General features: G+C 43.6%; 1 protein-coding gene across 1 annotated transcript; it reads left to right on the top strand.

Annotated features, from left to right (window-relative positions):
* Positions 1-6,943: 6,943 nt before the first annotated feature.
* On the top strand, positions 6,944-18,365 carry GPR26 (G protein-coupled receptor 26). Its single transcript, XM_041461571.1, has 3 exons — positions 6,944-7,611; positions 12,843-12,956; positions 18,134-18,365. Exons 1-3 carry the CDS (start codon positions 6,944-6,946, stop codon positions 18,363-18,365), a joined length of 1,014 nt encoding a protein of 337 aa, XP_041317505.1.
* Positions 18,366-27,753: the final 9,388 nt, after the last annotated feature.

The following is a 27,753-nucleotide window of genomic DNA, read 5'->3' as shown; positions in this document are numbered from 1 at the left end:
TTTATGGAACGTGCTCTGCTCCAGGCCCGAGGAGAGCCATCACACAGGACCTGACATAAAATGAATCTCAGGATTTGCTCTTCCAGTTTATTGCCATCTTCATAATTTGATACATGAAGGCAAGATGTTTTCAAAGAGCAGCCACCGATCCTGGTAATCTTCCTGGATTACAAGGGAATGCCAGTACAGCTGCATTTCTGGTGGTTTCCATGTCTCAGAACCTGCTGGTTATGGTTGATGGACACAGGATTGTTTTGCATTAACATAGGAGCCATGTGTGGTGATTATACACCTCCTTTTGCCCTCCACTTACTCACAGAAGCTGTGGCTGCCCCTGGATCCCTGGCAGTGCCCAAGGCCGGGTTGGACATTGGGGCTTGGAGCAGCCTGGCACAGAGGAAGGTGTCCCTGCCATGGCTGGGGTGGGATGAGATGACCTTTAAGGTCCCTTCCAGCCCAAACCATTCTGTGATTCTATTTTGCTCGTGAAATATTGACTGAGATTTACAGGTTCTAACCAAAACCCTTTTACACTAATAACATTTCAAAATGAAAAAGCCAAACTGATGGCAAGGGCAGGCCACACCTCATTAATAGTTCTTCCCATACTATGGCCTGGAAATAACTTATGTATTTTTAAAAGGCTGCTGGGTTTATTGAAGGGATTGCATAATTTCTTCATTACCACAGTAAGCCAGTTAAATCAATAATTAAAATTAGAATTTCAAAGTCCTTAAACCTACTGGACTTGTAGAAAAGCTGCCAGGGAAACAAGCCTTATAAAACCTTGTCTATATATCACAGATCCAAGGGAATCACAACCCCAAAAGAACTGTTACAGGGACATAACTTAAGCCCTTAATAGACTGCTTTGCAGTGGGTTTTTTAGTCTCAGAGAGAATGAACTGCATGTCTCATTCCCTGAGCTAGAATAACATTAATGAGCTTTCCAGTATATTTAAATTAGCTGTGCAGAATTTGCAGGTGACACACAAGGAGTTGAGCCTGAAGTCCAAAATCCCAGCAGAGCAAGGGAGGCAAAGCAAAACCAAGCTCTGCAAAAAAAGTACATATGCTCATAGAAATTAAATGTATTTTTGAACCCAAACTCTTCTGCCCAGCCTTTGGCAAAGATCCAAATATCCTTCGTTAATAAAACAGATATGCTTGGTTAGATCATCCCCATATGTATCATAACCTCCTCCCCTGCAGAACTTATTAGAAGGAGCAGAAATGCTCTTCTGTTCAGTTAAAAAAAAAAAAAAAAACCAAAACAAAAAAAACCACGAACAAACCAAACCCCAAACCAGCCAAGATGCAAAAATCAAATATTGCAATCACAAGTGAACAGGATTAATAATGGACATGTCATGCAAAGAAGTGGATAGGTAAGAATATCCACAATAAATTGCTACAGTAGAGGAAATGGTGAGAAATAAAGTACTTAGCTAATTGCTAAATGGAAGTTTACAGGGGTGCATGCTCATGTATGACTTTTTATATAGAAGCAGGCACTGACATCTATGTATCATTTTGAAAGCCTTCTGTTCAAGCCTCTATTTTCATCTTTGCTGAGTGAGAAGGAGCCAGCCCAGTTTAAAACAAGAGGAAATTGAAATACCACACATCTAAAAAGAGCAAGTGTGACAAAAGTGATTTCTGCTCTGACATTTTGAAGGAGTACAGGGTGAAGTGAACAAGTTCTATCTAGAGCAGTGTAGATTTGACAGGTGTCACTTATATCACTTGTATCACATATAGGACCAATATAAAATGTAACATCTAGCAAATCCAGTCCTGCCTTTATTCCTAAAAAATTGGGAAATAATTTGCTTTACCTGTCTTCAGACAGCCAAGAATATTTGGGGTCTTTAAATTAGCAACTGTCTTCCTTCTTCCTCTGCATTTCAAACACCCAGTGCTTTGCCCAAGACAGTTTAAATCCCAGAGGGACAGCACATCATAGGTGGCATTATGAGAGGTCATCCTGAGGTTAATTCCGTTCCCTGAATAAAAACCTTCCAGTTCCATCACGTTCCCACTTGGATACAGGTCCCTAAATCTATTCAAGCCCTTTCCAGGTCCCCTGAGCAAGAACAAACTTCCCAAGGCAAAGCAAAGCTCAGGCTGTGGCATCAATTTACAAGGCAGCTCTGACTGCAAACACAATTCTCTTTCAGCTGCTGCAAGAAGCATCCTAGAGAGAAAGGGAAATGGGAAACTGGCACAGGGTGCCCAGAGCAGCTGTGGCTGCCCCTGGATCCCTGGCAGTGCCCAAGGCCAGGCTGGACATTGGGGTTGGAGCACCTGGGACAGGGGAAGGTGTCCCTGCTCATGGCAGGGTAGAACTGGATGAGCTTTCAGCTCCCTTCCAATCCAAGCCACTCTAAGATTCTATTTAGAATTATTATATTTTTATTATTATATTTCTAAGATATTATTTCAACAGTTCCTGGAGTCTGGAAATCATTCTTTCCAGAAAAGTTGGAAACAGAAAAGGTGTTGGTGTGTGCTGAATAACTCTACAGGCCGTGATATTATGGACATACTAATTGAATTCCATTTAAATAAGATGGAACTTTGTTTGTTTAATTGGAGTTTTTCAAGATCCCTCAAAGATGCTAATTTTCCCATTAGTTACTCTTTTATTCATTAGCACTAAGCAAGAGGCGAGGAGTAAAAATAGGTTGAGAACAAAAAAAAAAAAAAAAATCAGAAAACCAAACTAGAATTCTCTTATATCTTTAAAAGCATTAAAATGTAGCTAATTATTTTTTGTTAATAAATATTTCCCGGGGTGAGAAATGGCAATTAAAATCTAAAGCCCAAGCTCTATTTTGAGCCCCCCTTTTTGTCTTTGAGGTAAACCAAATAAAGCAGGTACATCCACGCACTCTCTCCTTTAAAAGAATGCTGTTCTTACAGAGCTCCATATGAAGATGAAGTGTGACTCAATATCTGCATCACTGATGGTGCTGATAGGGAGTGATTCTAAAATACGAATTGTGAACCATAGCCCCTGCTGGAATATGTCATTTAACATCCTGCATTTGCCAGAATAACACAGAGGGACCAAGTCACTGAGCCTGCTCATCCCCTAATTGGTCCCCAGGAAGGAAGGAAGCTCTCACCTGGCTCCAAAGGAGCTCAGGGAAGGAGAGAGTTCTCCTTCCATCCACCCACACACACATCCACCCACAACCCTCCCTGACTCAAATCTTCCCAGGGCTTTCTGCTCCTCCTGGCTTGATTTGATTTCCTTAGCTGCCCTGAGAGTCCTTAAAAACCCATCCAGCAGGCAGAAGTGCCAGGAGCACCAGCCATGTGCCTGATGTTTCTTTAATTCCATGAAGCAAAGCAGCAGCGACAGCCCGAGCGTGAATAATTCACCAGGAGGGTCTGGGGAGCAGCTGAGGAGCTGTCCTGCCACTCCCAGCTCCAGGGCTCTGAGGTGAAGCAGTGCAGGGCTTCTCTGCCCACATCCCCAGAGTGGTGGCCCATGAGAAGCCATCTGGCTGGCCAGGAGCTCCCAGTTAGTCCCAGTGTGCCACACACAGAACCTGCTGGAGAGGAGGGAGCCAGGCAAGAATCCACTGGGTGATGCTTGTTATCTGGGGATGGGGAGAGTAGGGGCTGAAGTAAATTAATTTCTGGTCAGGGAAGGTGACAGGGGAGGTATAAAGGTCACTTCTGGTGCCCCAAAGAGACACAGACCTGTGGCTTCTGTCTACATCAAGCAGCCATGCCAAGGGTCTGCATAGTACTGCCTGAGGAGAGACCAAAGTTTATGCACACGAGTGCCTAAAGAGCTTCCTTTTCTTCCCTGGACTCTGCTCCAAGGCCTTAGACTCTGGTCTCAGACTCTGTTCTAACCCAAATGACTCTGTTCCAACCCAAATGACTCAGTGATTCTATCCCAGGATTCCATCCCCTTGGAAAAGGGGAGTGACTGAGCAGAGCTCAGTTGCCAGCTGGGGTTAGCCCTCGACAGATGCCCGGCAGATTCTTTCCTCCTGATTTGTATAAAATGAAGCCATTTCATGGGTCCATCGTGCTCCCTTAGGTACACAAAATAAATAAGCCCAGAAGTGTTCAGCAAACCCCCTCTTACAGGAATTAGCAGCAGGGGAATTAGTTATGTAAATCACTTGGGCCTTCAGAACACAAAATACACACTGAGAAAAAAAACTTCAGCTTCCTCCTGATATCTACAAAGGTTTTCCCCTTGATTGTAGATTTTCCCCCAAATCTGACCTTCCATATTCCATCACAGCTTCACTGGACTCTCTCATTCTGCCTCCCATTATTTCACATCTATTGCCTAGGGAGAATCCTCTTTTCCCAACTATCATCCCTAATCCTTTTTCTCCGGGCATGAATTTCCTCCCCCACTGTTCACCCAGGCTTGACTCTGACGCCAGACCCCTGTCACAGCAGGGAATTACTCAGGAGCAGAGCTTTTCAATCCTGGAGGCACCACAGCTCACTAAGGGATAACAGCATGCTGCGTCAGGAAACCAGCCTGATAAACCCAGGGCCTCGTGCACTGGAGGCAGGGGAAAAGCCTGAATTCCCCAGTCCTTGGGGGTTTTGCAGGGTTCATTTGAGCCCAAGAAGAGGCTGAGTGTAGAGAGAAGAGCCGGAATCCCCTTGATGCCAAGTGGGGGTGAGTTTCCCCTTTAGCACTGAGTTCCTGCCTTTCATAAATGTATCACCAGAAGTCCCCATTTTTTTTCCCCGGTTCTTCCTAGCAAGTTTTCCCACATTTTTCTTCACAGTGGCTCTCAACTCACACAGCACCTCGCTGTGGTCCTGCAGCTGCTTCTGCCTGCTGAGATTGAAGGCTTTAAGCTGTCCCTGAGTGTCTCTTGGACAGCTGCCCAGGCTGTCGATGCCAGGGGACCCCTCTCAGCAGGGCTGCTGCTTCCTACCCAAGGAGGAAACTTGCTGAGGCTCTGGTGCTGTGAAGCAGCAGCAGCAAAACCTTCCTCTTCTCCCTCATTTCCTCAGTCCACCTCTCCTAAGAGGGTAACAAGCCCTGGTTTTTAAGGAAGGCATCACCTTTAGGCTTTTCTCATATAATCACTAAGGTTGGAAAATCCTTCTAAGATCATCAAGTCCAGCCATCAACTCAACACCTCCACCACGTTCACCACTAAGCCACGTCCTCAAACGCCACATCCACAGGGTTTTTGACCGCTCCCAGGGATGGTCACTCCACCACTTCACTGATTTTGGAAAGGAGACAAACCCTGTAGGTCTGTCTTCATCCCCTCAGCATGAGGAGTCCTGATCTGGAAACAGGGAGCTGTCAGACCCTGACCTGCTCCTTTCAGCCCTTTAAAGCCTGGCTTTTGAAAACAAAACAAACCAAAACTGAAGTGAAAGATGCTTTCTCTCCACCATGCCAAGCTCTGGGAGCGAGCAGGCTGCCAGCCCTGCTCCTCAGCTGCAGTGAACAGCTGCTGCTCGTGGAGATGACAGCTCTGGAGGCTCCGAGGGAAAACTGCCCAAGCACCGAGCTCTCCCACACGTGCAGAGGCACTTGCTAAGCCCCAATAACTGTGCTGCAGGGTATCTTTTGCCTTCTTATTGTGCAGGGATTAAAGCCTGGCTGCCTTGATCAGAAAACTGTCCTGATTGCTCACAAACTCTCAGCCTCCCCGGTTAAAACTGATATAAAGAGACAGGAAAAGCAATGAGAAATCAGCTCCTGCTCCGTCCTTTAAAACAAACTTAATTTTGACACCTAATTATGTGCAAGTCAGACTCATTCTTATTCCCTTTGCCAAGCTGCTTTTTTTGTGAGTTTTGATCTCACAGGGTGCTCACCCTCACAGCGAGGGAGGCTTTGATTAGGAGGAAGGAGGAACTCCTGGAGAGGGGAAAGGCTGAAGGAATAAAGGTACCTGCAGCACGATGCTGCCTCTGCCCCTCACCTGTTCTGTGACCTTGGGCTTGTGGCTCTGGCAGCTGAGCTTTGATTTCCCTGCTTTTAAAGGAAGGGAAGCAATCAGTTTCCTCCTCCACATGGTATTTGGAGACAACAAACTGCAAAGTGCTGAAGCCGAGGAGCAGTAAAACCATTCCCGTAGCCTAATGAAAGCTCCAGAGAAGAAGCAGAATATATCCATTTCCCCCATCTCTTTAAGCAGGGCTAAGGAAGAGAAAAGAAAGCCCCTGCCCTGGCTGAGAGCAAGAAGCAGCACTGCAAGTGATGCACTGAAAAGTAGGGAACACGCTGGAGTGCAGGAATTCATTTACAAGGCTAGTTTGCAAATTAATGGCTAAATCAATTAAATGAAAGCATGGGATTTCTCTTGAGGAAAGTCTAGTCACGGTGGCAGGGAGAAGGGGAGGGGTTGTGGAGCAGGGATGACATAATCACGTTTGCGAATCACCAGCAGTGTGCATGCTTTAATCCATTAATGGGGTTTTTATCTGTGATCATAAAAAGCAGGTTACATTCAGCCTGGAAGGGAGCGAGGGTTGGAGGCGAGGGGAGGGGAGAGAAAGACAGAGAGGGAGAGAGAGGCAGAAAGCAAGGGAGAAAGAGAGCACAATTCGCTCGGTGGATTGCTTGCGAGCTTGGGGCTGATAATTAGGGATCTCAGGAGAGCAGCTTCTCAGAACAACACGCTCTCCTCCAAATGGACCGACGGCAGACAGTGGTTCAGTCCTGCTGATATTTTTTAAGCCCTCCTTGCAGTTTGATGGGCATTCCCAGTGCTTTTGTGCACGTCTCGGGAAGCGTTGACGTGGAAAGGAGCAGTGAGGAGGGGGAGTTTGGAGGAGAAAACTGCAGCTCCTCTAAAAATACGGAGGGCATGCACGGGAGCGAGCAGGCTGGCGAGGAGGGCGAGGCGGGGGCACCTCGCACCATGGTCCCCCGGTGCCGGCGCGGCGCAGTTTCGGAGATGGCCCTGCTGTGACTGGACGCACCATGAGCATCTGGGAGCTGCTCCTGGCTTTCGTGGTGGTGGTGCTGATGCTCGTGGCCCTGCTGGCCAACGTGCTGGTGCTGATGTGCTTCCTGTACAGCGCCGACATCCGCAAGCAGGTCCCGGGATTGTTCATCCTCAACCTCACCTTCTGCAACCTGTTGATGGCCGTCTCGAGCATGCCCCTGACCTTGGCTGGGATCATTTACAAAAGTCAGCCAGCAGGAGATCAGGTCTGCCACGTTGTGGGCTTCCTGGAGACTTTCCTCACCACCAACTCCATGCTGAGCATGGCAGCTTTGAGCATTGACAGGTGGATTGCTGTGGTCTTCCCTCTAAGCTATCACTCCAAAATGAGGTACCGAGACGCCGCTCTCATTCTGAGCTACACGTGGTTGCACTCGGCGTCGTTCCCCATAGTGGCAGCTTCTCTCTCCTGGGTGGGTTTCCATCACCTCTACGCCTCCTGCACGCTCTACAACAAGAGACCAGAGGATAGGACACAGTTTGTGATTTTCACTGGGGTCTTTCACACCCTCAGCTTCCTCCTCTCCCTGGTAGTGCTGTGTTTCACATATCTCAAAGTGCTGAAGGTGGCACGGTTCCACTGTAAGCGCATCGACGTGATCACTATGCAGACCCTGGTGCTGCTTGTGGACATCCACCCCAGGTAAGCTTCCCCTGAGTTCAGCAGCTGTTCCTGGCAGAAGTGAGGAGGGGGCTCAGTGTTGTGTCAGGGAATGGATGGGGATGGGGAGGAAACAAAAATCCTCTCAGCCTGTTTCTGTCCTGCACGGTTCTTTTCACTTGTGTTTAATTCTCTGATTGCTGAACTCATTTTTTGTTAGGCTTAAGGACTTGTTTTGGGAAGGGGAGAAAATGAACAGGCAGTTTTGGCCAAGCATGCACTTCCCCTTGAGACAGTGATCAGATCACTGCCCTTTGTCTCTGAAGGTGGATTTAGTGGTCAATAGCTTTGCATATTTTGGGCAATGTCAGCCCCAAACCCTTTGCTGGATCCCTGAGAGGGAGGAGGCTGCACATGTCCCTTGGAGTTTGGAAGGGAAGCTGAGCGCTGCCTGCTGCTCCTTTTCCCAGCAGTTTCCCCAGTGCTGTGCTCTCTGTAACTTTTTCATTCCTGAAGGCAGAATCCTTAAGGGAATTACATCTGCAAAATTCATGTGCTCGAATGCCTGTACTTAGACCTTAAGTGAGAGAGAATTCAGTAGCAGTGTTAATGTGACAAACAAGGGATGTATAAAGCTCATTTCAAATGGGAGATTTTAGGCAAGTCCCTTGTGCCTTGAGACAAGAGGAGAAAAGTCCCCAGGGACCGGCAGGATTGTGGGCTGCAAGGCAAGAACCAAACAGGGAAAGGAATGTGTGCAGAAGGAATTATGCATAAGCCATAAATCTTGCATGAATAATTGATGTATAAGTCTGGAAGGGATGCAGGCTCCGTGTGTGATACAGGGAGGAAATCTGCCTGGAAGAGAGCAGAGCAGAGAGCAGACAGAGAGGGCAGTCCCATGCCACACATCCCATCTGAGCATCCCTGCTCCCCTTTGCTCCAGCAGCCTCTCCATCTGCAGCAGCCAGGAGCAGAGCTGCAGGGCTCAGAGCACATGTGGCTGTCCTCAAACACAGGTCATGGTTTGGGGATGCCTGAGGCTAAGACAAATAAGTCTGGAAGGATCAGGGCAGGGCAGCACATTTTAGAGGAACAGAAACATTTGCTCAGAATCCTCCTGTTAAGCTGTTTGAGCTGTCTCTTGACCAAGAATGCAGAGCAGAACTTTGGGCAAGCCTTGCTGCCGTTCTTGAGAAATACAGGGATAAATCTTCCCTTATTCACCAAGTCACACTGAGGAAAAAAACTCCCTCCTGTCCTTTGTGCTGTCTGCTTGATGGACTGTACCTCGACTACCTCAGTTCCTGCAGCATGAGGAGATGTGGTGCTTACTCCCAGGAAAGTGCCACAAACCCACCAGGGCTGTTTGAAACCCCACTCGTTTTGCCTAATGCTAAAAGTATGCCTGGACTGCACAGCAAAGTTTAGTAAAAGGGCAAAAATCTCAGTGTTGCTTCTCCTCCCCTGCATTTTTTCTGGTTGAGATTGATTTGAGGGTGCTTGTGCATTTTGTGATCCTCTCACTGCAGGGTGGATTCAGTGGGGCTGTGGGAATGATGCTTCCTCTCTTCAGGGCAGACAGAGCTGTGCAGGCACTTTGCTGTGTAACCTGCACCACTGCCTTTACCTCTGGCACCAGCTTATTCTGGTGTCTCTCTCTAAGAAAGGAGTTTTAGTTTCTTTGCTACCCTGCAGAGCTGGTGGCTGATTTGACCCCTGGAGGGGCTGCTTTAAGCAGTGACAGTTCCTACTGCTGGAAGGGGCAGATCTCGGGTCACCAAGCCTCCTGTGAGAGCTGCACAGGGGCTGCAGGTCTGCTGGCAGAGTCAGAGATGCTCAGAAAGGTCTGATAACAAAGGCATCATTTGCATTGTGTAACAGGCAATTTCAGGGGGCACTGTAGTACCTGACAGCACAGCTGTGGATGCTGGGAGAGCCCAAATGAGAGAGCAAAGTTTGCAATTCCACTTTAGGCTACTCTGACTCCTCTGGCTCACGGCAGGGTCCAGTTTCAACACTGGGAAATGTGTACAGACAATTTTCTGCTTCCCATGACTCAGAATCCACCCGCAGGGGGGTCTGGTGACAGGAGTTGTGACAGATGGCTTTATTACCTGTGACTTAGAAAGACACCAGCGATCTCCTGAAGATCATTCAGGACAGCACAAAGAAAATCTCCAAATACCCTGCAAATATGTGTGAATGTTTGGGGCACGGGGCATTTCAAGTTAGGCTTTTTTAGTGGATCCTGCTTTTTCTTTGTTCTTAAGACCAAAATATCTTGGGTATTGTGGGAGATTTGGGCAAAACTTCACTTAAATGCTTAACCCATCTATTTCCTAATTCAAATTATCTATACTATCTTTTTGGTGTATCCAGCTCTGCACATCTTAAGGTCCAATATCCCATAAACTTTGTTTAAAATACCAAACCTTCAAAGGGATATAGCTCAGATTTCCCAGGATATTAAAATCTTTAAATGAAAGCTTAGCCAATAATCCTGTTCTATTACTGATGTCACTACTAGAACTCACACGTTCTTATCTTAGTGCATGAAAGTGTGTGCAAAACCAAAATATTCATCTGTGTGCATGGTCTACATGAAAAAGTGAGATAAAATACCTTCCTCTGTGATGTGGTATTTATTGGATACATCTGGAAGGGTTGAACAAAAGAAATGGGTTTAAGTCTACCAGGACACTCATGGGTGAGCTCCAGGAGCGAGAGACAGATTTGCATGTGCCAGAAAGGAAAAGATGTAACTGAGGAAACAGAGACAAAAATTACACCACCCTCTCTTCCCTAACAACACCTCAATTGAACCTGGTTTGGAGATTCACTTTCCTGTATTGCCATGGGCTTGGGATATTCTGAATTTAAGAACACAGGTCTTAAACAAAGCTCATGAAACTCTCAGATCATTTTTCTGCACATAAAAATACTCCAAGTTCCCCAGCTCTTGCAGAATTGAAAGCACACAGGTTCCCTTGAAAAGGTGGATTTTTTTTTTTCCCTTCTCAGCTGTCATTTCTAGCTGCAAATAACTGACATGTAGCACATGCAACACCTTTAAACGTGTCATATTCTTTACTAGAAAGACAATTTTTTAGAAGAACAAACTTTTCCTCCAGTATTTATTTCATCACGTCATGATAGCTGCTCTGGGTCTGGCAATGTAAGACCAAATTTAGAAAGGAACAAAAGAAACACTTTTTCTTTAACAGAACCAAAGGAGCTCATTGCCACAGAGATCACTGAAACACACTGAGATCCTCAGGACACAGCATGTGTTTGGGTGTTGATAAAACATTTACAGAAGAAGTAAATAATGTAAGGGTATGGCCATGAGCCTCAGAGCTGTGAGAGTGTGGAGCCTGAGAGTGAGTCACCAATTAAAAATTTACAGCAAAAATGGAAAGACCGATGCCAAACAGTTGGGTTTAAAATATAGATATAGATATAGATGATTATATACAGATATAGATATAGATACAGATATAGATACAGATATAGAGAGATATATATAGATATAGATAGATATAGATCTATACAGATATAGATAGATATATATAGATATAGATATAGATAGAGATAGATCTATATAGATCTGTGGAAGGAGTCAGCAACTCTGCCATGGGCACAGAGAGGGGTCCAGGATGCCAGTCTGGCTTTGCTGTGCCCTTTCCAAAGGGATTAATTGAGGTACAGGCAGTCCTAGCACTGTGGGAGATAGCAGTGCTGCCCAATCCACCTGCCTGGAGCAGACAGGAGCTCATCCACTTCCCTCAGAAATCACAGGGAGCACAGGAGTCCCTCAAACAGACAGAGGAGGAGGATGAGCTTTCACACTAATCACTGATTTCACAAGCCAATGTGCTGATTTCAGGGATTTTTTTTTTGCACTGAAAGCAAGGTCTAGCCCTGTGCTCCTTGCTGGCACCTTGAGAGGATTCAGAACTCTCTGGTGGCCTGCTGAGACCACCAACAGAAAACTCAAAGGAAAAGCTCCTGTCTCAAAATAGCATAGGTAGGAAAGAAACCAAGGTGTGACTAATTTGTACTTGTTTAGTTCGAAACAGGGCTGGTTTGAGGTGAGGAATGAGGCTATCCCAGACTGTGGATTTGTGAAACAGTTCCAGCTTTGTGGAGCATTCAGCCCTGCAGATCTGATGGGATGTTTATGGCCACACAGCTCAATGGGACACAGGAGAGCTCCCATGTTGGGCTGGAGGTTCAGTGTTCTTTTTCCCATCATGATGTTGTTGTTTTGTTGGTTATCTTGCTGGGGTGTTTCTCCTCTCCAAGGCAGTGGTGTTGGAATTGCTGTTTCTAGGGAGGAAGCATGCTGCCTATCCCACTCTGGATATATGGGGATTTTTGAAGGAATTTTGAATGAGTTAGAGACAGACCTCTGAATTGTTTTTGATTATGTGGTTTATTTTCTTATCTTCTACAAAGGAAGGGTGAGCTCAGCTCACATCTTCACTGCATGGTTCATAAGGTCACAAGACTTCTAGTTGCAAGACATTTTAAGGAGTTATTGACCAATTAAACACTGCCATCAAGGATATTTATGTTTTTGACCCAATCCTTAAATATTTCATCTTATGGACTCATGCTACAGTGTGAGCTTTCTTAGCCAATCATGTTATGGCACACAAACTTACAGTACTGCATTGTAAACTCCTCCTTTACCTTTGTAACTACTTTTATTTCTTCTATACCTTAAACTCTTAAAACTCTAAACTTATTCTTTTTAACTTGACATGTCTCTGCTTTAAACTATAAATCCACATTCTTGCTTCCAGCACCTAAGTTTGGAAGCTTTTCCAAGGTCTCAGATCAAATCCTGTGTTTAATTCTAAGCTTTGGCTTACAAGCCCAAAGTTCTGAGAATTCCCTGCATTTTGGATTCCAACAGGATATTTTCCAAACCTCTAAGTATCATCTTGCCTCCAAATACAGGTTACAGTAGTTCAAGAAGAAGCTGCAAACTGAATTCAAGCATGAATTCCACCAATTTTTATATAGATCAAGTGATATAATGGGGATATGTGCACACAAACATACAACCACGTATTTGTCAGTAACTTTTTGGAGGGTAAGATGAACAGACAATGCATTAATGTTTGGTTTTATCCCACTTAAACACAGTGCACTACTGGTTTACACAGCTAAAACAGATTGTTGTCCATCATTCCATGGTGAAGGCACGGGGAATTGTTACCTGGTGTTATTTGTGGCTGATGTTGTGTTTGAATGTCACGCAGCGTGCGAGAGCGTTGTCTCGAGGAGCAGAGGCGGCGGAGGCAGCGGGCCACGAAGAAAATCAGTACCTTCATTGGTACCTTCATACTTTGCTTTGCCCCTTATGTAATCACAAGGTAAGTGTGAACCTACATCCTGGAAAAGGCTGCTGAGATGCACTCCTGGCTCAGGGAAGCAGGGCACTCTGAGCCAGAACAGGATTCCAGTCTCCTGGGGAAATCTGACACGCCGTTTCCTCTCCTGCAGCAGAGGTGGCATTTACTGAGCTAACAAATGATGTAAAATGTCCCAGTGCCTTCTCCCCTCAGTCCTGATGCAGTCTGAGGGTCAGACTCTGCTCACTCAGCCCAGTCAATGTGCTGCTTGCATGGGAGGGATTTAGGAAGTCACTCCATAAGGTTTTGCTAACTCTTTCCAGCCTCTGCTCTAGGGCAGCCTTCACAAGGCATCAGAGACATTTTTTGTTGTCACCTACTGCTCTGACTGACTTCCCAGTCCAGGGGTTGATCTCCAGGGAAACTCTCACCTGAATAGCTCAGACTGTAAAAATTTGGTCAGCAAGATTCTACTGAGGTGAAAACAAGGTCCACAGACTTAAACAACAGTTTTGTCTGATTGGGTAGGGTTTATTAGTCATAAATATCAAATATCAAAGCTGTGCTGGCTCATAACTGAAAAATCTTCTCATGATTTATGGTAGATATCTATCCAGCAGGTTATCTTTGGAAATGGCTCCTGTGGGAAACACTAAATTACTTCTGTGAAATAAAAAGTGTTAGAAAGTGACTACATCCAGAAAAACGTTATCTAGCTGTTAACGGAAATTTACAGCTTGCATTCCTTATTATAAGATTTTGGAAAAACTGAGATGCTGCTATGCACAACAGAGAAAGAAAAAAAAATTAAGGTAACTCCTATTCCAATAGTATTAAGTAGAAATTAGTGGGGCTGACCTCATCCAAACTCAGACCCACCTTGAAAAAATAATTGAAAAATCTGGACTAAGAGTCAATATAATTGAAGATTTGGCCAACCTTGAGCTTTTCAAATTCAGTGTAATACCCTGAATTCCCAGAATTAGAAAATTTAAGTAATTTACTAGAATTACCTTCACTTTCACTTCATGGCCACAAGACACCACAGCAAGCCATGCACTTAAATGGTATGAAAGGCTTTGTAATTAAGGACATTTATCCTTAATTCTCAAGCTGTAAGATATTAAAGTATTTGTCTTTTTGCAAATGGTTAATTTTCATTTCATGTTAGGACTCTGAACTTACTGAAAATCCTCCCAGTCACAGAATAGCTGGCAGCTCATCCTGAGTGACACCGAGTGCTCTAAACAGAGCTGTCAGGAGTATTTTTGTGCTCCTCCAAAGGCATCTCAGCACTCAGGCACCACCTCCCCATCTCCTCTTCACTCCGTGGCATCCCAATTTGTGTCCCAGTAGCCTTAAAATACAGAAGAGGAGGTAGAAAATCCTGAGCCTCCTCCCTTTAGTCTGTACAAGGATCACTTCAATGTTCTCTGCTGAGGAACAGCTTCTCCACAGAGGGTGATGGTGAGGAGAGGGAAATTGCAGGGTCCTGGATGCATGAGGACATTTTGGGGTAGGGTGGGAGCTGGTCAGACATGTCAGGAGGAGTGAAGTCTCCCACATTCCTTGCCTTTTCAATTCTGACATGTGTAAAAAGATCACTGCATATCATTGTCACCCCTAATAATGAAGGGATGGGACTATTTTCAGGCTAAGAACGATTTATTGCTCAGACAAACACCAGTCTCAGAGGCTGTGAGATTTTAGAGGATCAAGCATTCGGCCACAGCTCAAGAGCAGTCACAAGTTCTTTGTTACAAGGCAATACAGAACTCTCTAACCCAATGGACAGATATTCCTGGATATTCCAGGACACCCATCTCTGCCTGTCCTGGGCCTCACACTCAGGGCTGAGCACCCAGACACCGAGAGGATTGGGGGAATTGAAGTTTAATTGTGTGAGCAAGTGTGTAATTGTGTGTAATTTCTGGACCACGTCCAGTGCTTTGCATTCTCAAAGGGACATGATCAATCAGTGCAAGCTGTGGACAGAAGTCAGGAGAGGGAGTGCCTCGCTCAGCCTCTCCTAATCAGCAATATATTTCAGTTAAACATGATTTTAAGTACTCCCTGAGCTGGGGGCTGACAGCAGCAAATCACAAGGTTTCACTACAACATCTTCCTGTCTCCACACTAAAAATATTCCATGAAGGAGTGAAGGGGTTGTACTCATGAACCCAGGCAGATAAATGCTTCTCTGGGTAAACCTGAGTTTTTCAGATCACATTGAGGCAACAATCAGATTAGGCACTTCATTTATCAAGACAACACCCTTCTAATTAGCTCAGTAGATGACCTAAAGCAATGTATCAGAATCTGATTGCCATTGACCCAGTGTTTCCACTTTACCAGCATGACAGGTGTAATCCCTCCATTATATATTTCTAGGCATAAATTGCTTCTTGTTTTCTTAAATAATCTACTGGTACACATTTCTTCCTTTGCTGTATTTATCATTATGCAATTAAATATATTTGTTCCAAACCTCTTTTCTCCAAGGAACGTTTTCATAAGAAAAATGAAGAAAAGTCATACAAGTTCCTAAAATTTCCAGGCATTTCATACTGAAATACAGAACTTTGCTCATGCAAGTTAATAAGTGCTGTTGATGTGTGAGGAAATTGGCCTTAAATTAAAAATCCTGAAGTAATAGCAGGCAGAAGTTCATAATCCCATGCCCTCAGGTTACAGAGGAGGATGGTGGAACAGGCAGAAGATGATTAAAATTCTGTTGTATCATCCCTGGGGGATATGGGGGTAAGCAAACCCTGGTTTTAAACTGTTTTTCGCCCTCTGCATATGCAGATCCTGCTTGGGCACACAAGAAGCTCAGAATTCTTCTGCAATTTGTGTTCTTCAGCATCCCAGCTGGGTGGGCACACGTTCAGTGAAATATTTTAGTGTAGTGATCAACTGCACATGTAAATAAAGGATTTCCAGTGTGCATTTTGTGTGTAGAGATCAAGGTCACACTCTTCAACATGGCATTCTTGTTTGTTTACTGAAGGGGAAATAAAATAATTGGATAGCCATGTTAAATGACACACTCTACAGAGCTGTAAGTTTCTAAAATATGACCAAAACATCACAGAAAAAGAGCTTACAGCTTTGAAATAAAAAGGGCAGACAGTAGAAAAGAGGCTTATGAAAGCAAGCCAGGGAATTATGTTGATACTGTAAAATTTAATTTACAGGTAGCACTGAAATATTAATGTTCATTCACTGAAAATGTCTTCTTTTAGTCTGAAACATTTCATGAAAATGGAAGCTGTGCATATAATTTCCCTCACAAATGAGAAACAAAACCTTTCAAAGGCAATAAATTCTGTGATGTGCCTTGAAAGGCTGACATTTAATTGTTTGTACATGAAATGGAAATGCATAGCTCAGGGTTTTGCTACATTTCTGTGTTTGCTGCTTGATAACAGCAAATGTAATTTACTGTAAAAAACAATGCATGGGAATTGAAAAATGTGTAAATGTCAAGGAGGCTTACAGAACGCAAGGAAAATATTTAAGATCTTGTTAATAAAAGTGTAGGCTTTTCATTTGATCAGTCAATGAAGGTAAAATTAGCAAGTCTAGGCTTGCAACCCTGAAGTGTCTGCTTGATGTGCTTTAAATGGAGATTGTTAATGTCTCATAGAACTGACTGACAGAGCCTCAGACACAAATTTGTCATATTTTGGTTATTCAAGGCATCCGCTGAATTTAATTAAACGTAATCAAATTCACATCTGTAAAGCACTCAGTAAAAATAAATCATCCAAATGAGATTCAACATGGTGAAATTCAAAACGTGAAGCAGGCATCAAATAAATGAAGTGGAGAACAACAAGGATGGCTCATGGTAGATTACAAAGCAAATATGACTCAGTAGATGATTAATTTCAAAATTGTCAATTCTCATTTTAGAACACGTTAACGTAGATGCCATGAGTTGCATTTTATTAAAGAAGAGAGAATACACCAGATGAGACCACCTGGAAGCTCGAGCAGATGAAAATTATGTCTCAGTTCTGATCCTTGTGGGAAAGATAACAACCGTGAATTACAGGGAGAGGCTGAAAGAATGTTTGTTTATTTGAGATGAGAGAGAAATGGGACAGATGAGGGCTCTTTGGAGACCTCAGAGCTGCTGAGCCAAGCAGCACCAGTGGAGTGGCACCAACAATTCCCAAGTATTTTCATTCCCTGGTCACCTGAACTGTCCCTCACATTGACTGGACTGTGACATCTGCCAGCATTATTTTAAATAATATGTTGTAGTGAAAGGTTATGAAATGGGAATGACTGAGGAAAAAAAATCCTCATCTCTAAACTGTTTGAAGTACCAACATTATTGTCATTGCTGCTGCAGGAACCACCCTCCAGAATGCTCCTTGGAAGTGGAGCTTTGTCTGCAGAAACGCGAGCAACTGAAGCATTTCCCAGATTTAAGAACATCTGCTGCTGCAGACAGGTCCAGCAAAGACCTGACCTGCCATGTGGGGCTCTGAAACAGCACACGTGGCTGTTTGACCTCTAAAAAAATCAATAGTTTCTAACAGCTATAGAGGCATATTGAACAGAGCTGCCCTTTGATGTGCTCAAAGGCGTGGGGAGTTATCAATATTTCCCTGTCAAAAATGCTCTCATCTGGGCTAGTGTAGGTATGAGGAGTATATTTCCTCCTCCCATAACAATTTAAAAGTTTTGTCTTGCCATATTTGTTTCAAAGGTGAATCCTTGCCCCTTGAACTGGCCAGTTTTTAAATTCAAGGTACAATATGCCATCTCTCAGTGATGAATTTTCCATGTGTGCTTCTACAACTCAGACAAATTGTTCTGTTCAAAGGCATCAACTCTTTTTAGGAGCTGGACTGTCCCAGAGAGCTGGTTAGCCCTGGTGAGGTGACTCAGATGCTCTAGAGGGGACCCAGAACCAAGAGTTCAGACTGATGCTGGGTTTTTACATTGCTCATAGTAGAGGAATTTGACTCCCCTGAGACCAAGCAATGGCACTTTGTCAAGCAGGCCTCAAATTTACCTTTCCAGCCTTTAAAATTTCTAAGAGGAGGACAACATACACATTTTCACAAGTAGGGCTTTCTTTCCTTTAGTTTTGTTGCAACTGCCCAGCAATAATTTGTGGGTTTGGGGCGGGTTAATGTAATTTTTAATGTTTTAATGTTTCACCCCCCCTCTTTCCCCAGACTTGTTGAATTATCCTCCGTGGTCCACATCAGCTCCCACTGGGGGATCATTTCCAAGTGCTTAGCTTACAGCAAAGCTGTTTCAGACCCTTTTGTGTACTCTTTGCTACGGCACCAGTACAAGAAGACGTGGAAGGACATCATAAACAAGATCCTCAAGAGAAGCTCCATCAACTCCTCGGCGCTGGCGGGCGAGCCGCACAACCGGAACCTTCCGCAGCTGAACGAATGAGGAGCCTGGCACGGCACCTGTCTAGGGATATTTGTGAAACAACAGCAACTGGCCCACCCCTAGTAGCTCTCCTCAGCTGCCCAGGTTTTGGGAGGCAGCTGTGGGCAGGGTGAAGCCCAGACCGTGTCCCTCCAGCAGCCCGTGTCACATCCAGGCCGCTCTGGACCTCCTCCCTCCGACTGGAAGAGCGCTATTGACCCGTGGTCCTGCAGGCTCCACAAATACAAATCTCCCATTGATTTCCATCAGCAGCTGCATCTAGAGATAAAAAAACCAGTCCTCAGCAGAGGGATTCATGAAGGTAATGGGAGCAAACTGCTGCTGGTGTAAGATTATTCTGAAAAGCTGCGCAGGGATATTTGTGCTGTGTTTGTCGTTGGCTGCAGGTAGAGCTCCTTCTGATGTAGCTGCCAACGTGGTTTTACAAAAACCACCACACCCTAGTGGCTTGAGAAGGTTGTTTGTAGAAAATATCTTAATGGGAAAAGCTTAAAAAAAATAAATCTAAACAGTCATCCAGCGCCCAATGCAGTTCAGCCTTTTCTGATACATATTTTAGGAAGAATCCTGTAGAATTGAAAGGAAGAGTAAAACCACTTCTGGAGTGTGCTGGATTCAGCCATGTCTTCTCTAAATTTTAAAAGTTATTTACATAGAATTCCACTAATATTCTCCCCATTAAATTTCAGGAAAATACAAATGGTAGACAGGGTGGAAAGGTCAGGATGCCTCCTGCCTACCTTCCATATATCTGAGCTCTGAGTAGCTGGATTTTGCCCAAAGCTGCAGATCTGGGCCCTGTGCCCAGGAGGAAAAATAACAAATCTCTTTTTCTGAGGAGTTATTAATCATGGGGCTTTTTCCTACTTAAAGGAAAGATGAGCCTAAATCTGAGTTTCAAGTATAATTTCCAAAGCAAGTGGAGCACAAATAATAGGCCCCCCTCTCCACCATGAAAGTGGAACCAATAATGTGAAGCCACATCTGAATGTGCAAATCTCTGGAGGTGTCAGTACAAATCTTTATAGCTCTGGATTGCAGTTCTGCATAGGAACATTATTAACATTTACCATGCACTCAGATGCCTGCCCAGATTTTAAAATAGGCTTGGTTAATTAGGCTTCATGAATGCAATGGCAGCTTCAATAACAGCTGACACAACTGGCTGTCCTGCCATTTATCCCTGCTCATATTCCATCTGTCAATGCCATTCTGAGAAAATAAGGCCTCAAGTTGTAAAAAATGTGGGATTACTTTTTAGTTGCCACCTTCTCTCATGCAAGAGAAGGGCTTGGTGTGTTGCAAAAAATGTCCACTGTTGGATTTTCTGGGCTCTGATTCAGTGGGGACTCAGTGAGAGGCTTCACCCCAAAGTCAGTGAATGTAGGGTAACACCTCAGTTATTATCTGAAGATTATCAGCTGCCATGTAAATAAAAATTTTCAGCTTAATTCTTAATTTCAGTTATAAAAAATACCATAATTACAATAAAATCCACATGTAATTATAGCCACATAATTTAAGGAAACTTTTAAAACACTGCATTCAAATGAGCCCTTAGCCAGATTAAATAGTCTACCTCATCTTAATCATTTTGCTTCTTAGGCTTAACATAATTTTCTCAGGTGCAATAGATAAAAACACCCAGTTGAATACTTGTTTCTTAAGAAATCCAAGACATACTGATGATTGGATTGTATCAGACTATAGGATGTTAGAAAGTTGAATATTATTGAGTTTAAAAAGCTCCATATTGAGCATGTTTGGCTTAAACTGAACCAGGAAAGGCCACAGCTGTTGTAAACTTACACATGGAGCGGATGCCAAAGCCAATGGGAGGTTTGTATGTCAATAAGGGCAGCTCCAGAAACATTTAAACCTTCAAATTCAAAGAGAGTAAGCTAATTTCCCAGGAGAAAAAAGCATAATCCATGTAGGATGTCTAGTAAAAGATGGAGAACACAGCACTGGACGTGTCTCATTATGCTTGTGTATCACAGTCAGTCACTGGTTGATTTATATCCCACCATGAGCAATAAATCTCTCCCCTTGTATGTGTTTAAAAATTTGTCTCTCTTTCATGGTGCCTTTCTTCCCTGATTAATCTTGTAACAGAGAATAGATATGATTTCCCCTTCCTTGCATCAGCTCTCTGTCATATTTTGACCATCTGAAGCAAGCAGGAGTTGTAAATGCTGGTGCTTGACAAACTGCCTCAGTACACGAAATAAAAATATCACCCCAACATTTCCTGATGACATTTTATAGGATACTCGAAATATGATGCTGTGGCTTGTTAAGTGCTAGATTTTCAGCTGAATTCTTATAGGCAACTGGCAAAATTTTTTAAAATGTGTGTCTCAGTGATGAATGTAGATATGAGTAACTATCTGTCTGCTGAGTATTATATGTACTACACAACGCTCTGGCTGGAGTGAGTTAAAATCATGCTGGTAAATGTAATGCACAGTATTTATTACCTCTGCTCATGAAGCAGAGCTGTTCTCTTGTCTAACACACGTGTGTGCAAGGGGGAGGGGGGGGTGGGGAAATTTCCATTTGTTACTTCAATATTTTTGAAAAAAAGTTTGTCAAGTTTGGCTGCAACCTGTGCCCAAAATCTGGAGCTGCATGTGCAAAATCTGGGCAGCTGCTTAGGCAATATGCAGATTTCTGTTTGTTGTATCTGTGACCCATATGCAATATCTACTCCTCACACGCATGTTCAATTAACATTTCCTTCAGAGCTTGTGAATTTGGCAGGCAGAGCACTGGCAGATGATTAAGAGAATGTAGTCCACCACGTTGTTTTGTGGATTCTGAGCTTTTCCCTTTGTTCATTTGAACGGTTTTTACACCATTTCAGAGCCCTCACTGTGAGCTGTGATGCTGGTTCCTGTTTTTCTCTTGAGCCAGTTTGAATGTGAAAATCTGGGTAATTGCAGCTGGCAAAAACTATGAGATAAGGATTGTTGAACAATTATTAAGTACCAGGCCCTCTCTTTACATAAATCAAAATAATGGTGGTTTCACCTGAGGATTGGGTCCATTAGGTGACTTTATCCAGGGTTTATAGATTTCTTCTCTATGTGTAGGGCCCTGGTTTTATGGTACTTACAAATGGAAGGATGTGAACAGGATTTAGGGAGTTCCTCTGATGTGCAAGTGCTCACTTCCAATGTCAGGTAGTCACGTAACTAATTAAGTTCTATCCCTGTTCTTACACTTTGGGTAGATGACCCTAAAAACCTCTTTTCAGTAGCCCTAAGTCAGACTTTTTAGAACTTCCCTGATGTCTGAAAAATAAAAAAAAATCCTACAAACCTAGAGATGAAAAATGTTTCAGACAAATCCTGATGGAGCCTGATGGCTGCTGCAGCTGTAGCCACACATGTCACAGCATCCCAGACCAGCTGAGGTTGGAAGGAACCTCAAAAAGCCCCCAAAAGCCCCCAAAAGCCCCCAAAAGCCCCATCCCTGCCTCTGGCAATGATTTACTCTCTCAGCTTTGCCAAAGCACCTAGAAAATTATCTTGGTCTGCTTCAGGTCAACAGTAAAATCTTCTGGCAAGGATATTTTTTTAAAAATAACTTTGAGAAGACATTTTAGACTAAACTTCAAATCCCAGCTGTACCAGAACATCTTTAGGAGGCTCCAAAAGTGAGGCAGGAATGGATGTGAATGGGAGGCTGGGAAGTACAAACTGCTGCAATGGTTTGGGATTCCTTGGCTGCAGTGAGTTTTTCCCAGTGCTCTCTTTCCACCCTGAGAGCTCTCTAAGTCTCTCAGACATTCACTCATTCCAAAGAAAAAGGTGAAAATCCTGTCGAAGCCCTGTAGCTGTGCCATAGATTGGGCTGAGAGCTGCCATGAGAGGATATTTTGGGATTTGGGAAGACTCTTATGGTCTTCAGATGGTTTTTATGGAAACTACTCACATAGTTTGAATGACCAGAGTCTAATTCTTAAAGTCCAGGAGGTTTAGGTCACCTGCAGAATGTGAATTTTTCTGGACCTACATGCCCAAGGTTTCATAGTTCCCTCACCTCTTAATCCTAAATGAAGAAGGCTCTGAATATCTCGTCCTATACATTTTTATGTGCACAGTGAATATCTCTGGAATAACCCTTTGGAAATTGCTTTTCAGTGCTGTTAGATCTGTCTTCTCCCCACACTCAGTGTTCTTCTGATTAAACAAAGCTTAAAAGCAAAGACAGAGAGTTCACACCTCTGTCAGCTCGCTGTTACTTGACTCTGAAAGTCACTGATCAGCACGGAAAGCTCAGTTAGATCCTGACCCAGAGTCACTGGGTGTTTGCTTTGCTGGATTGTGAGGGCTGAGCACAGGCTTTTGTGTCTGCAGAATCAGGGATTATGTCTTTGTAACCTGCCCAGACCTGAATAAGTGAGAACAACGACATCGTAGCCTTAAATCTATTTATTTTTAATTTGCTTCTTATGCTTTCAGTATTCAATACAGTGAAAATTTTCGATGGGTGAAGTATTTTTTTTTTTTAGGAAAACCATCCTGCTCCAAAAGGCAGCTATCCCTGTTGGGAGGGTATAGAAGTTTACACAGAGAAAAGAGCTGCTGCAGTCTTTGTAAAATGTCAGCTTCTTACCTGTACTCCTGGTGTGTTTGGTGTAAATATGTATTTAGGATTGTTGTTTTTTAAGCAAATACTGATGATCTATGAGATGAAGAAGTCGCTCTAGTTTATCATATATGTCTATATTTCTAAGGAGGAGGATTAGCCCTACAGGCTCTAAGTGCCCTTCAGAAATGTGTGTGCCAAGAAGCAAAAGCATCAGGGGTGTGACAGCAGGGGTGGCAATTGAGGAGTAAAATAACATTTTTTTTTGTTGAAGAAATGCTATTTGACATGGTTTCAATATACCCAAAGGCACAAGTCCATATGGCTGATTATTTACACACAAAGTCATGTTAGGGAAAGGATTTCCATCTGGAATTATTATTGAGTCAGACAATCATGGAGGGGTTTTGGGTTGGAAGGGACCTTAAATCCCATCCCATTCCTACCCCTGCCATGGCAGGGACACCTTCCACTGTCCCAGGTGCTCCCAGTCCCAGTGTCCAGCCTGGCCTTGGGCACTGCCAGGGATCCAGGGGCAGCCACAGCTGGCTGTGCCAGGGCCTGCCCACCCTCACAGGGAGGAATTCCTGCCCAAAATCCCATCTAAATCTCTGTCACTTTGAATCCATTTCCCTTTGTCCTGTCCCTGCTCTGGTCCAAAGTCCCTCTCCATCTTTCTGTTTTCTAGTCACTGTAATTCTACAGTCAGAGTTTTAAAACAAATATTTTTTAAAAGTCATGCAAAGAGAAAAAAAATCAGAAGTCCCCATTCCCCTGGGATTTGGATCCAGTGATTTTTAGTGCAATGCCAGAGCATCCCAGTGAGGTTTTAGTGGGAGTGCAGCAGGTCCATGGTGCAGAACTGGCTGCAGCCTTCCCCCTCTGCCCATCCCACTGTCCTGCTCTCCATTGCACCCTGAGCTCTTGAACAAAAACTTCAAAAAGCCCTGTCAGATACCAAAGTGTTTTAATTTACCTCCTGACCACTAAACCCTTGTGCACAGACAGGTAAATTCTCCTCCTGTTTTGCTAATGGGATCAACGACCAACAGAGGGGGAAAAAAACACAAAGGAAGAATTCTCTTTAGTTGAGTGACTTTTGTGAGGAAAAAGTCAGAGAAATGCTCAGTGCCCTCAGGGTCACGCAGCAAATGTGACAAGGTTGGGGACAAGTTCTCTGTGCTTTGTGCCCAGCCTCATTAAAAAATAGTAAAATAAAGCTACCTGAATCAGCCAGACTAAAGAATGGGTCTTTTTATAGCAGAAACCATAGGGCTTCCCAGAAGAGACATTTGAAAACTATTATCACATATTGCCTTGGAAAATAGAAATAGGTAACTAAGAGGTGCCTTGATTAACTTTATTTATACACAGGGCATTTTTCTAATCCTCAGAAATTTTTTTTTCACAGCATTTTCAGTTTTGAAGATTATTTTAGGATTAAAATTTCCATATACTTGGCAATCACTGATCGTTCCCTTCTGAATTCTTGCAGGAATGTAACCTATTACCAATCCTCCCAGATACAGTTGGATATAACCTTTTGTCCCTAGATTAGACCAATAGAAGATTATTTGATTTTTTTAAAAAGTTGTTAGGAGCTGGTTTTACAACTCCTTGCTGCAAGGACAGTGGGTTTGCTTGGATGAGTAAGGACCATTCATATCAGGAGAGGTGTAAAAAGGTCAGTCTGTGTATTTAAAGTATTTATTTTGTTTTGCAAATATTGAAAAAATAGATGGTTTCCTATTTCTAAAAGCACCTAGAGCCAGTCTGAAGGAAGATAGTTATGAAATAACATTAATAGCTGCTGTAGATAGGGCATGTTTGATTATATTATTATAAATATATCACTATAATTTATTGCATTTAACTTTTTTTTTTTTTTTTTTTTTTTTTTTTTTTTTTTTTGTATAACAATGGGGTGTAATTGCAGGGGCTATTTATTTAGGGGGAAAATGGGAATATAAATGAAACCTTTCTAAGTTGCATGGATAAAGGGATGCACAGACCCCTTTGTAATGACAACACACTTAAGAGTGCCACGAGTTAACATGGATTTTAGGGTCCCAGGAAAGATAAACTCTGAGAGTCTCCTAAGAGATATTCCAGAGAAACAATTCCATTAATGCAAAGGCAGACACATAAAATCCCCTGTGTCTACAGTTTAAAGGAACACAACAATATAATTATTATTCCTGAGTTCAGATTTTGAATAATGGGGCCTGTGCTGTCTGTTCTGTTTACAATGGCTTGTGCTTTGTGGATACATATCAAATGTTGTAATATATTTTTATTACATAGAGTTAATGGTTAATACAAAGTGACATATATAAATAAATACATACTAAATCTGTATATTGTGATTTTGTTAACTTTACTGTTAATGAAATGTGATTATGACAAATGACTTGGCATGAGCTATTTTTTCATATAAAATTAATGTTTTAAAAAGCCTGTTTCACTTCATTGTTGCAAAAGTCAAGCCTGTGGTGTCATTGCAATGCTATGACCTGGTCAGCCCCTCCCATTTTTTGGGAAACAGCAACAAAGTCCGTTGCAGTGGAATATTACTTCATTCCAATATGAGCAACACAAGTGGAAGAATTGGAGAATCTGAGTACACAATGCTTATGTCTAATCTTGGGTATATGTTTGGCCTTGGTATGTGTGATTCTACTTAAGTTGAGTTCTTCCCTGACATCTTGGGCAGGTTTCAGGGTTGATGTGAAACCAAGCTTGAGTGGCTTCCTTCTCCTCCTTCCTGAACATCCTCCCCTACTCAGAGTTCCCACAGAAAGGCTGAAGACTTCCTCAACACCACCCAAGTGGTTTGCACCCTGCACAGCGCAAAATTCTGGTCCTCAGAGAGCAGAGTCTTTCATTGCCCATGTAAAGTCCAAATTCTTGGTCCCCAAATGGGTTTTACTGATTTACAGGGATTCATCATTAATAATTTAATAATTAATTTTATTAACAACATAGACTCACAGAATGGTTTGGTTTGGGGTGGGCCTTAAAGGTCATCTCATTCCACCCCCTGCCACGGGCAGACACCTTCCACTCCCTGGAATCAGCAACATTTCCAGTCTTCTTCCTGTGATCTCCAGACACATTTGAGCTGAAGATTAAATTCCACTCCAGTGCACAGATTAGGCCTCTTAAGGGCTCTTTTGCTTCCCATCCAGGTGTTAAATCTCCACTGTAGAAAAGCAGAAGACATCCCAGAAGAGCTGAAAATTCTCAGACATCAAATAATTTCTGATTTAACCAACACGATTACTTTGTGCTGCGCCTTTTATTCCCACTTCTCCCCATTATTTTAAATAACTGTTTTCCCCACATTTCTCTGTCCATGCCCCACCTCCCTGCCAGGCACACATCAACAGGAATGTCCACAGATGAACACCCTGCTCTCACAAAGGCTGGCAGGGCTGGCTGAGGTAAATCATTTATTCACATTCAGCCTGCAGCCACTTTTAATTCGTCCTGAGAGCAAGGCACAAATCAGGCTCCAAATGCAAAGATTTCACTGTTATCTTTGAAAGGAGAAGCTGGCTCTGCAAACCTCAGTACAACAGTGGTGTTCTCACATGGGGGGAAAGGCATTTCCCAGGATCACAGCTCCATCCTGGGCTCCAGGCTCCAACAAACAGGCACAGGAAGGCTGCTAACACCATGTGAGAGATTCCGGGATGCTGTTCCCTCTCTGAATCTGTGGGAGGTTTTATTTTGCTCTGGTCTCCATTACAGCTTTTTTTCCCCATCCCTTAGGAAGGACCTAAATATTGTCTTTCACAGTACAAAGGCAAATGCAAAGGAATATTAATTCCTGGAAAGTTTTGCCTGGAGATTTAGAACAGAGACAGAATAATTACCCTGGAAAAATGCAAGGAAGTGTAGTTTCAAAGGACTTACCATCCACATCATTACATAACATTTTTCTTTTAACAGCATCATGCTAGAACCAAGTTAAAAGCCTCATGCCAACTTCTCTGGCCTGGCTCTGGGAGGAAAGCAGCTGCAATGCCAGCAAGACAATGGGCACGTTCCAGCACCTCCAACAATGCCAATATTTGTTTGAATCTTTTGTACTTAGTAGCACGTGCTGTGCAGAAGAGGAGCCCAGCCAGAGCTGCAGGAGTCCCACCATGAAATAAAGAGCTCAGGTGTGTCCCTGAGCCTCTCTGGTCCCTGGCACTGGAGCAGCTCAGCAAATCTCAGCACAGCACCAGGGACCCAAGAGACCTCTGAGGGGAAAAGGCTGGGAGCCATTCAGTGGCCTCCGGGACGTCTGGTGACAAGCAGCTGACCTAAACTGACATTACATCTCTTTGTGGGGTTGCACAGACTGTTTTCCAGTGGGTGTGCTGGAATATGCTGTGCAAACATCACAGAAATATCCATTTTGAGCAGAGGGATGGAGGGACAGACACAGGGAATGGCTCCCACTGCCAGAGGGCAGGGATGGATGGGATATTGGGAATTAGGAATTGTTCCCTGGGAGGGTGGTATTGTCCCTTGTCCTGTCACCAGCTGCCTGTATGCAGTGTCCCTCTCCCTCCCTCCTATAACCCCCTTTAGGGTACAGAACAACCCAGAGACAAACCTGGCAGGACTCTGAGGGTCAGGACTGATCCATGCTGAGCTTTTTTCTGAACTTGGGTAGAAGAGTAGAGCCAGGGTTGCACTTTCCTCCATTAATATTTACAAAGACCTACACTGTCTCAGGTTTGCAAATTCTTGTTTTATCGCTATGAGAAAAACCCCTGAGATATAGAGTTTTTTAAAA

The sequence above is a fragment of the Pyrgilauda ruficollis genome, unplaced genomic scaffold, assembly GCF_017590135.1.
Source record: "Pyrgilauda ruficollis isolate IOZ18807 unplaced genomic scaffold, ASM1759013v1 scaffold15, whole genome shotgun sequence".
NCBI classification, from domain to species: Eukaryota; Metazoa; Chordata; class Aves; order Passeriformes; family Passeridae; genus Pyrgilauda; species Pyrgilauda ruficollis.
The sequence above is the reverse complement of the archived record's forward strand: the minus strand, read 5'-3'. Positions and strand labels throughout refer to the sequence as shown.

Coding starts and splice junctions, on each gene's coding strand:
- GPR26 (XM_041461571.1), top strand. CDS start 6,944: ATGAGCATCTGGGAGCTGCTCCTGGCTTTCGTGGTGGTGGTGCTGATG. Junction 7,612..12,842: donor CTTGTGGACATCCACCCCAG/GTAAGCTTCCCC, acceptor AATGTCACGCAG/CGTGCGAGAGCGTTGTCTCG. Junction 12,957..18,133: donor GCCCCTTATGTAATCACAAG/GTAAGTGTGAAC, acceptor CTCTTTCCCCAG/ACTTGTTGAATTATCCTCCG.